General features: G+C 41.0%; 1 protein-coding gene across 1 annotated transcript in view; it reads right to left on the reverse strand.

The window, feature by feature from the left end:
• The window catches only part of LOC124118500, a 45,595-nt gene extending 34,359 nt beyond the window's left edge, over nt 1–11,236 (reverse strand). The window contains exon 1 of the mRNA XM_046480617.2: nt 11,082–11,236. Within this exon, the coding sequence (XP_046336573.2) occupies nt 11,082–11,144 (63 nt within the window). The 5' untranslated portion in view covers nt 11,145–11,236. The remainder of the gene's footprint in view (nt 1–11,081) is intronic.
• Between the last annotated feature and the right edge of the window lie 365 nt (nt 11,237–11,601).

Genomic DNA, 11,601 nt, shown 5'->3' on the forward strand with positions numbered 1-11,601 from the left:
ATACCGTCTTACCGAATACCGTCCTACAAATCGCTACGACTATCGTAAGTCTATGATTAGGTATGACATTACTACCGCCTTTCGAATGTAACTCTTTTAAGAGCATGGAAATTAGCGCTACGGTCGTTACTCAATGAAAAAGCATAGAATTTACGATCGTCTTAGTGCTACGACTATCTTTAGTCTATCATGAAGTATTGGACTGAGGTTGGTTTTAGCGCTACGGCTATCGTAAGCCTATGATAAAGTATTGGATGCACCATTATTTTAGCGCTACGACTGTAACTCTATGGCAAAGTATGGGACTGACGATCGTCTCAGCGCTGCGTCCGCAACTCAAAGATAAAGTATGGGATTGTCGCCCGTCCCAGCGCTACGACTGTAACTCTATGATAAAGTATGGGACTGACGATCGTCTCCGCGCTGCGTCCGCAACTCAAAGATAAAGTATGGGATTGTCGCCCGTCCCAGCGCCACGACCGTAACTCTATGATAAAGTCGCGGAGTTTAGATCGCTTCGTGGAACAGATGATTTATCCTGACCCGGGGCTAAAAAAGATAATGGGTAGTCCGAAATATAAATGAATTGCGTTCTTTGTAAAAAACAGACCACTAATATTAAAAGTTATCGTGGGAGGTTACTGTGGAAAATTGATAATATAGAGGGAAAATAAGTGTTTTTGCTCTTGTAGCTATATATTGAGAACGACCAATAATTGACGATTGCAATATTTTACGGCAAAAAGTAATTATGCTTCCTATAATGTTCAATAAAAATGAATTTATTCTGAAAATATGTGATGCATCTGTCAATACATATTCATGAAGACTCTCCTCGACTTTAAGACCATGATTCACATTTTGCACGTGCATGTTCATGCACGGCGGACGTTTTTGATGTTTGCTAGTTTGTTGGGTAGCACTAAACTAACACACTTGGTTTTGGAATGTGAACAGCACATACTGATTGTTAAGCTATCAGGTCCTCATACAAACACTTTTGTTTAACCGTAAATGCAACGGCTTGTTGAAAACTTGCCATGGGTGTGCTGCAAACAGTATTGGCACAAAATGAAGTTGCTAGACATTCATCGACACACAATATCATCTCTTCAGAGACGTTATCTACAGCAGGGACGGGCCGAGAGTTCACGTGAAACGTCACGTCAACAAGACCACCATATTCGGTTGGTTCATCTACGGAACCGATACCAAACTGCCACATTAACAGCTCACACAATTCCTTTAATTTGTTTGCTTTGTTTAACGTCGCTCTCAGCAATATTCCAGCTATATGACGGCATCCTGTAAAAAATCGAGTCTGGACCCGATCCACGCAATTGGGATCGATGACAAGCATCAACCAAGTCAGCGAGTCTGATCACCCGATCCCGCTAGTCGCCTCTTACGACAAGCATAGTCGCCTTTTATGGCAAGCATGGGTTGCTGAAGACCTATTCTACCTCGGATCTTCACGGGCCGCACAATTCCTAGGTTAAGACCTATATTGGCAATACCGTACGCAACTGGTTGGGGGAACATAACACCCGGCTCCGACGTCCAGCCATACGCCCACTCCAGCCATACGCGTCACCTTTAGACATGCCTAACTTGGTGTAGATGGCATGTAAGGTTAAGTGGACAAAACTGGGACAGTATACTGTTCACAGATGAGTCCCAGTTTCATCTGTGCTGCTTTTGTGCCCGTGCAAGAGTCTAAAGGCGTTAACCGCCTCCGTGGTCCAGTGGTAGAGCGTCCGCCCGGAGAGCGGAAGGTCCGGGGTTCGATCCCCGGCCGCGTCATATCAAAAGACGTCAAAAGATGGTACTTGTTGTTACCCTGTCTAGTGGCTAAAACAAGGACTGGTGGGCTCAGAGTCAGTATACTGTGTATGAGTGGGGTATTCATGTTAAACTGCGGCATGGTATCTCAGTGAGCTAGCACAATACATCGGCATGAGTCCGGACTATAACAAGCAGCCACACAAACACACACACGTACATGCACGTCGCTATATAAGTGCAATAATTTTGGACGCGACGTTAAACCCCATTTCACCTCACCTCACCACCTCTACAGGCGTTACTTAACGTCGTCAGTTTGGGGTCGAAGTGTAATGGTATCGGATGGTATCACAACTCATCACTGTTAACGACAATTTGAATAGGGTACGCCACTGGGACGACATTGAGTTAAAGATCATGTTCTCCCCTTTGTGCAAATGCAGGGACGTAACGCCACGTTGCAGCAGGATAATGCCCACCCACACGTTGGACGTGTTATAACAGACTTTTTGAGACAGGATGACATTGCTCTACTGCCATGGCCGGCTGTTTCTCAAGACCTCACCCGCATAGAACATGTCTGGGATGAGATAAAACGACGCCTACGACAGGCGTTTTGTATATAGAAATACATTGGTAAACATTAGAGTTGGACGTTGTGTATATAGAACCACATTGGTATACATTAGAGTTGGACGTCGTGTATATAGAACTACATTGGTATACATTAGAGTTGGACGTTGTGTATATAGAACTACATTGGTATACATTAGAGTTGGACGTCGTGTATATAGAACTACATTGGTATACATTAGAGTTGGACGTCGTGTATATAGAACTACATTGGTATACATTAGAGTTGGACGTCGTGTATATAGAACTACAATGGTATACATTACATTGGTATACATTAGAGTTGGGCGTCGTGTATATAGAACTACATTGGTATACATTAGAGTTGGACGTCGTGTATATAGAACTACATTGGTATACATTAGAGTTGGACGTCGTGTATATAGAACTACATTGGTAAACATTAGAGTTGGACGTCGTGTATATAGAACTACATTGGTATACATTAGAGTTGGACGTTGTGTATATAGAACTACATTGGTATACATTAGAGTTGGACGTCGTGTATATAGAACTACATTGGTATACATTAGAGTTGGACGTCGTGTATATAGAACTACATTGGTATACATTAGAGTTGGACGTTGTGTATATAGAACTACATTGGTATACATTAGAGTTGGACGTTGTGTATATAGAACTACATTGGTATACATTAGAGTTGGACGTCGTGTATATAGAACTACATTGGTATACATTAGAGTTGGACGTTGTGTATATAGAACCACATTGGTATACATTAGAGTTGGACGTCGTGTATATAGAACTACATTGGTATACATTAGAGTTGGACGTTGTGTATATAGAACCACATTGGTATACATTAGAGTTGGACGTCGTGTATATAGAACTACATTGGTATACATTAGAGTTGGACGTTGTGTATATAGAACTACATTGGTATACATTAGAGTTGGACGTTGTGTATATAGAACCACATTGGTATACATTAGAGTTGGACGTCGTGTATATAGAACTACATTGGTATACATTAGAGTTGGACGTTGTGTATATAGAACTACATTGGTATACATTAGAGTTGGACGTCGTGTATATAGAACTACATTGGTATACATTAGAGCTGGACGTCGTGTATATAGAACTACATTGGTATACATTAGAGTTGGACGTCGTGTATATAGAACTACATTGGTATACATTAGAGCTGGACGTTGTGTATATAGAACTACATTGGTATACATTAGAGTTGGACGTTGTGTATATAGAACTACATTGGTATACATTAGAGTTGGACGTCGTGTATATAGAACTACATTGGTATACATTAGAGTTGGACGTTGTGTATATAGAACTACATTGGTATACATCAGAGTTGGACGTTGCGTATTTAGAACCACATTGGTATACATTAGAGTTGGACGTCGTGTAAATAGAACTACATTGGTATACATTAGAGTTGGACGTCGTGTATATAGAACTACATTGATATGCATTAGAGTTGGGCGTCGTGTATATAGAACTACATTGGTATACATTAGAGTTGGACGTCGTGTATATAGAACTACATTGGTATACATTAGAGTTGGACGTCGTGTATATAGAACTACATTGGTATACATTAGAGTTGGACGTCGTGTATATAGAACTACATTGGTATACATTAGAGTTGGGCGTCGTGTATATAGAACTACATTGGTATACATTACATTGGTATACATTAGAGTTGGGCGTCGTGTATATAGAACTACAATGGTATACATTACATTGGTATACATTAGAGTTGGACGTCGTGTATATAGAACTACAATGGTATACATTACATTGGTATACATTAGAGTTGGACGTCGTGTATATAGAACTACAATGGTATACATTACATTGGTATACATTAGAGTTGGACGTCGTGTATATAGAACTACAATGGTATACATTACATTGGTATACATTAGAGTTGGGCGTCGTGTATATAGAACTACATTGGTATACATTAGAGTTGGACGTCGTGTATATAGAACTACATTGATATACATTAGAGTTGGACGTCGTGTATATAGAACTACATTAGTATACATTAGAGTTGGACGTCGTGTACGCATGCGTGTTTGTGTTTCGCGTTCAAATTAACATGCGTGTTATCACTCAAACTGTCTGGCATCAACCTTGACAACTACTACAATACACAACGCTTATTAACAATAAAAAGAGATATCAATTTCCTGTCAATCAGGTCAACCTACAGCATGTTGACTCAGGTCTGCCGCCCACGCACCTCCAGAAAAACAACATGGCGGAGCAAAGGAGTTATTCCTTGTCAGGCTCACCGCTTGTATGCACAAATCACAGCTGTACATTAACACAACAAAGGAGAAATGAGATAAAATCGGCGAACTATTGCTTGACCTTTTATTGCGTCTGAAAATAATTTGATAAAGGGTTGTTTGGGATACGTGTCAATGGGACCTGTTCTAGAGACATGCTCATGTAATTGTGGACTAGTTGTTTATTAGTCTAGAATAATAATGGTGATTGGTTAGTCATAATGAATCTATGAGGTACAAATGTACAAATGTACAATGTTTGTTTGTTGTTTTACGTCCCTTTCAGAAAGATTTCATTGTTTGTTGTTTTACGCCGTACGTGGTCTGAAAATAATCGAATCTGGACAAGACAATCCAGTGATAGTTATAATTCGCAACGTTCGACACCATCGGGGAACGACGACACACTATTAACCATGCCCCCGAGTCTGACCAGCCAGTCCATTTAATAATAATAATAATAATAATAATAATAATAATCTGGATGAGACAGACCGGTGTTTGATATTATAAACGACGTCCCCGCCATTGGGATATATTGACACGAAACAAACAAAATAACAGCTCGTATGTCGTCTTGCCTGTATCCCCACGAATTAGGAATGTTGTAATCAACCGTTTCTATTAGCTGTGCGGGGCGGACGGTAAGCCTGGTGGTTAAAGCGTTCGCTCGTCACGCCGAAGACCCGGGTTCGATTCCCGACATGGGTACAATGTGTGAAGCGCATTTCTGGTGTCCCCCACCGTGACATTGCTGGAATATTGCTAAAAGCGGCGTAAAACCATATAGCTGTGCAGAGTTGCGTCCCTTGGGCACGCCAGAAACCTAAAGTTGTGTGTTCGAATCCCGGTTCGCCACGGGTGCTGGAGGGTTTAACCAAAGTGGTAAATGACTTTGGGTTCTCCTACAAGCTGACATGCCGTGATATAAAGTAATGACTGTTCCAAGCTGCGTTAAACCAAACTCACTCACTAATATCTACGAGGTAGCAAGGTAGCCTATAGTAAGTCTATCATACCGAGGACCTGGGTTCGAATCCACCCGTGGGTGCACTATTTAAAACCCATGTTGGTTATCCCTTACCGTGATACTGCTGTTCAAATCGGCCGTAAAGCCACTCACTCACTCAGTTCCCAGAATGTTACGTTTGTCGTAAAAACAAACGAAAACGGGGATTGGATGGTTGCAATGTGTGACCTGATTGTGTATCATTGTACCTCGACTGCAAAGTAACACGTGACCTAATGACGTCACTATAGGATTCATTTTTGCACATGTTATATACCACTGTGAATTAGTTGTGATATTGCTGAAATTAACAAAGTTCACTCGCGATCGGTCGATGGTAACATCCCCACCTCGGGCCATTGCCCACGAGTTTTTATCATACTTGATGTATACTTGATATGTGCTATATATTATTTAAAGGGGGGAACGGGTGGCCCAGTCGTCTAAGGCGCTGCAATTTGCTGTGCAGAGTTGCGTCCCTTGGACACGCCAGAAACCTATGATCGTGGGTTCCAATCCCGGTTCGCCCCGATTATGTTTCTAGGTTTGTCAGCACCATACCCGTGCTCGTGGGTTTCACCAAAGTGGTAAACGTCTGAGACCTGCATCACTTCGGGCTTTTCTTCCATATTAAGCTGACACGCCGCGATATAACTGGAATACTGTTATAAGCGGCGTAAAAACCAAGTCACTCCTTCACTATTATTTAAAGGTAGCTATTGACCACACACCCCAAGTGATGCTAAATCCCTAAAACGATACTTACATTGTCGTCCTATTTTTGCCTCATTGGGATTTTCTACTCATCAGTCTTAAGTGGTAGTGGCAACAAAAAACCCACTGATGTCACGTGCATAAATGAATCCTATAGTGACGTCATTAGGTCACGTGTTACTTTAGGTCGTCGAGTCATTTGGCATCATTCGATGTCTTTCTCGAAAGCGAAAGCTGACTTAGCCTTAAAATTATTCTGATCTCAAATTGTCGAGAAGTGTCATGGCATCCGAATATATTTTCATTATCGGGTTGAGTCGAGCGTGAGTTCGTATAGTGATTTTCAAAATGTCAGATGACGCATGTCGTTATTTGTGCTTGAAGCCATTTAAATAAAATATCTCGTACATTGGGCAAAAAACCATCTTCACAGTTGCACTATGACGATTTACAATGTAGATAGGGACAGTTTTTATTCCTTATCATTCATATCAAGAAACCTATACTCAACAACAAAAGTTCCTCTGACACACTAATATTTTAGTGTATTTACAAGTTTTATTTTACATCTCATCATTTTGTAATCTCTTTCTATACTAATTTGTCTGTATAATAATAATAACAGAATATGTTCTTGTCGTCATGTCCCGTAAAATAATTAAAAAGGAATGGCGACATTTAGAAATGTCAGAAGTGAAATTTAGGTATGAGAATATCATTTTAAAAATAAAATCCACCCACTCGATCAATGAAGGTAAATATTTTATTTAGAAATAATGTGGCCTGACATTAGCGACTATTTTGTGTTAGCCATCCCTGAATGCGGTTCAATGTCTCAATGAGAAAATTGTTCTTTTGCGTAGTTTTGGAATTGTAACTTTTCATAAATTATTAACTCGACGAAGATGTCAATCACACCGATCGGTCATGGCAGTTGCTTTAATAGCACTTTGAGCATGCTAAATAGTGTGTGGGTTTGGCGCATTATAAATATGCATATCATCATCATCATCATCATCATCATCATCAACATCATTATTATTATTATCATCATTATCATCAATTATTCTCCTTCTTCTTCTTCTCCTTTTTATTATTATTAATTAAAAATCCGCAATGTGATTATAAACAGTTTAGATATAGTTATCTCTGCTCAGTATTTTACAGTAGGGGTATTTTATTCACAGATAAATTGCGGAGCCACAAAACGACTTCAGAGATCAGTTGTAGATGTAAGGACGGTAAATGAACATTCTTAATACTGCATCACTTCGAAATTCCTCCGACAGCAGCTGATATGTAGTCCCTAGTTCTTCGTTCTTTGGGGTGGCAAGATTTAACTGTATATAAATTATATACACAGTTCAAGTAATCTAGTGGGTCCTGATACTGCTGCAATGATTAAGCAACCCCATATACACGGGATAATCGAGGTTGCAAAAACTATAGAGCACATGGAGTGAGTGAGTGAGTTGGGTTTAACGCCGCTTTTAACAGTATTCCAGTTATATCACGGCGTGTCAGCTTAATGTGGGAGGAAAGCCCAAAGTGATGCAGGTCTCAGACGTTTACCACTTCGGTGAAACCCACGAGCACGGGTGTGGTGTTGACAAACCTAGAAACATAATCGGGGCGAACCGTGATTCGAACCCACAATCATAGGTTTCTGGCGTGCCCAATTATCACGACGATCACACCGGAAGTTGTTATCGCACATTGTACCCATATGACGAATGGAACCCGTGCACCTGCATCACCACGGGCTTTTCTCCCACATTAAACTGACACGCCGTGATATAACTGGAATACTGTTAAAAGCGGCGTTAAACCCAACTCACTCACTCACTCACTCACTCACTCACTCACTCACTCGTCGTGATATTGCTAGAATATTTCTAAAAGCGGCGTAAAACAACACCCATTCAATATTGCACGTGTACCAAAAAAGTTTAGTCATCTCAATATCATCCTCGATTATCCAGAGTGATGTGATGTGATAAATATCATAATAGAATAGAAATTTAATAAATCGGATGTCCGAGGATGTCGCAAGAGTAAATATGACACCAGCAGTCACTTGGGGCAATATGTCGAATTAACCAAGAAATAGACGATGACGGTCGACTAAATGTATATCGAGAAGTATCAACACAAAGGCGTGTGGTGAGTGAGTGAGTGAGTACTATTTAACAATAAGTAACAATTTTCCAACCTTATTAGATTCGTCACCACTCGCATCTTTCCGTCACCTGCATGAAGGCTCGTCCCGTTCTCGAAGGTCGACACGCGCGTCAACATATGGGTAAGGAAGAGAATATATGTGTGTCAACTTCTTTATTATGAGGAACACATAATAATAATGTGTTCCTCATAATAAAGAAGTTGACATCCATATATTCTCTTCCTTATGTGAATCACTTCTAAATGCTTTTCAAAGACCTAACATATGGGTACTTCGATCAATATAATCCCGAGTATTTAAATTAATTTTGGCCATATGCATTTGTTTAAAAACTGTGGGAAAAATTAGATCGTCACTAGCACACCGCCGTGTATGCGGCTAATAGAAACGTGATCTATAAATTGATGTTGTTGCTTGTAGGGCTTGTCCGGGAATGGCACGAGTTGGTCACAAATGACCTTATTACTGCAGTGAGTGAGTGAGTGAGTGGGTGAGTGGGTGAGTGAGTGAGTATGGTTTTACGCCGCTTTTAGCAATATTCCAGCAATATCACAGCGGGGGACACCAGAAATGGGTTTCACACATTGTACCCATGTCGGGAATCGAACCCGGATCTTCGGCGTGATGAGCGAACGCTTTAACCACTAGGCTACCCGACTGTCCCTTACTGAAGGGAACAAAATGAATGGCACACAGTTGGGGATCGAACCCATATCTTTGACGTCACAAGCCAAACCATTTACCTGTGGACTACCCGCCGCCCCGAAACCCTGTCAATCTGACCGCCTCCGTGGTCTAGTGGATAGAGCGCCTGCCTGGAAAGTGGAAAGTAGACCCCCTGCCGCGTTATACCAAAAGACGTTAAAAGATGGTACTTGTTGTTACCCTGTCTGGTGCTCGGCATTAAGGGGCTAAAACAAGGACTGGTCGGCTCGGAGTCAGTATACTGTGTCTGAGTGGGGCATTCATGTTAAACTGCGGCATGGTATCTCAGTGGGCTAACACTATAAATCGGCATCAGTCCGGACTAGTACAAGCAGCCACACACACACACACACACACACACACACGTGCATGCACGTCGCTATATAAGTGCAACAATCTTGGACGCGACGTTTAACCGAATTTCACCTCACCAAAAGACGTTTTAAGATGACACCTGTTGTTACCCTGCTTGGCGTTCAGTATTCACGTCGCTACATTAGTGCAGTAATCCTCAAACCGACGTTAAACGCTATTACACCTCACCTCACGTTTATATCTTTACTTAAAACTCTTCTCTATGACAATGATTAATCAGGACATACGTTAATGTGAAAAACTGTTAATCCGGGCGATAACAATTATGAAGGGAAAATAATTATTTACCTTAAGCACAATCCAATCTATTCACTCGGGTAACGGGCCCTCTCCATAACGTCATTATCATCAAGCACACAACACTAAGCACTGTTATACATGCAGGTCAGGAGATTGAAATGGGGGGATATTGCGACGTGCATGCACGGGTGTAAGTGGCTACTTGTACTAGTCCGTACGGAAGCCCGTTTTTATAATGCTAGACCATTTAGACATCATGTCGCAGTTTAACATCAGACACAGTATACAGGCTCCGAGCCGACTTTTCCTTTTTTATCTCCTTAACGCCGAGCACCAGGCAGGGTAACAACAAGTGCCATCTTTGAACGTACACTATCCATTAGACCAGGGAGGTATTCGAAACATGCACATATTCAACCTAGACAAGACGTTCGTCGAAAATCCGATATCGGCAAGTATATTTTATATTATATGTAATATATATCGAATGTGACGGTCCGAACTCATGGAAAGACATATAGTTTACTACGGTTATAACGAACTCAAAGGGACTGCTGATAATAGTTCGTTATATCCGAAGTTCGTTATAAGCATATACTAGTACACAGCATATATACAGCAAATGACCGGGACAAAAAAGTTCGTTTTATCCGTCAGTTCATTACAAGCGTGTTCGTTATAAACGTAGTTTACTGTGTTGCTTAACCGTACTTCATTGTGAACATGTTTATAACTTCACACTGGGATATAAGGGAACATTTATACATAATTCTCTCACTATATCCATATGAGGAATAATGTCAAATTCAAAGCCAAATCGCGAAACAGGTTAACAGTAACTAATAAAACCTCATTAATATCGCTTGAGATAAATATGACTGTGAACATTTCACAATAAATTCAAATATATCAATATCTTACAAACCAAGGCACGGATCCACGCAGCGTTCATAACACTTCGACTGTCATAACTTCATAGTTTAACATGGACTTACCACAACGAACACTTTGTCGATCGGGCCCCTGAAAAACGAAATATGTAGGGAAAAGCCAGTACGATTTCAAGCAGAACATGAAAAATGCCGCATGTCTAACAAACGAACTTGGAATGAACACTGAAGACACACACAAATCAATACACCATCATATTGCCACATACCTGTCTACAAGCACGTCCGCTCACCGCTCCCGAGGGGCCAAGTTTACAAAACGGACGACACATCCGCTAGTGGGTTTATATTCTGTTTACCCCACGACTCTTATCGATTGGGATGGTCACGTGACTCGAGTGTCCGACGGTGCCATTTTGTTTCCCGCTGCGGGGTTGAACACTGTTGGCTGGTCGCGTGAACAAGGCTTATATTTTCTATGTCGCTTTGGATTAATCAGAAATCAGATAGGACATAAAAGCATAGGTGTTAATGTCACGTGGACGTGTCGCGTTGTTACTGGCGACGGTAGAGGCGATTGGTTTAGGAGTCGGTACTGACATTTTGTGAAATGTTAACAGCGTGAGTTTTAAATGGTTTGGAGGATATTTTGGATTTGTTGTTGAAACGTCGAGGGCATTTATCTCGGTATGGCGGGGTGACTGTGAAATACAAAATTGCTATTTAAAGAAATGTAGCTCTAAATGTATGTATGTTAATGAAAACGTGAAAGTAATGTATAGGAGAAAT

Source organism: Haliotis rufescens, unplaced genomic scaffold, assembly GCF_023055435.1.
Source record: "Haliotis rufescens isolate VD_foot unplaced genomic scaffold, xgHalRufe1.0.p SCAF_38, whole genome shotgun sequence".
Taxonomy (NCBI): domain Eukaryota; kingdom Metazoa; phylum Mollusca; class Gastropoda; order Lepetellida; family Haliotidae; genus Haliotis; species Haliotis rufescens.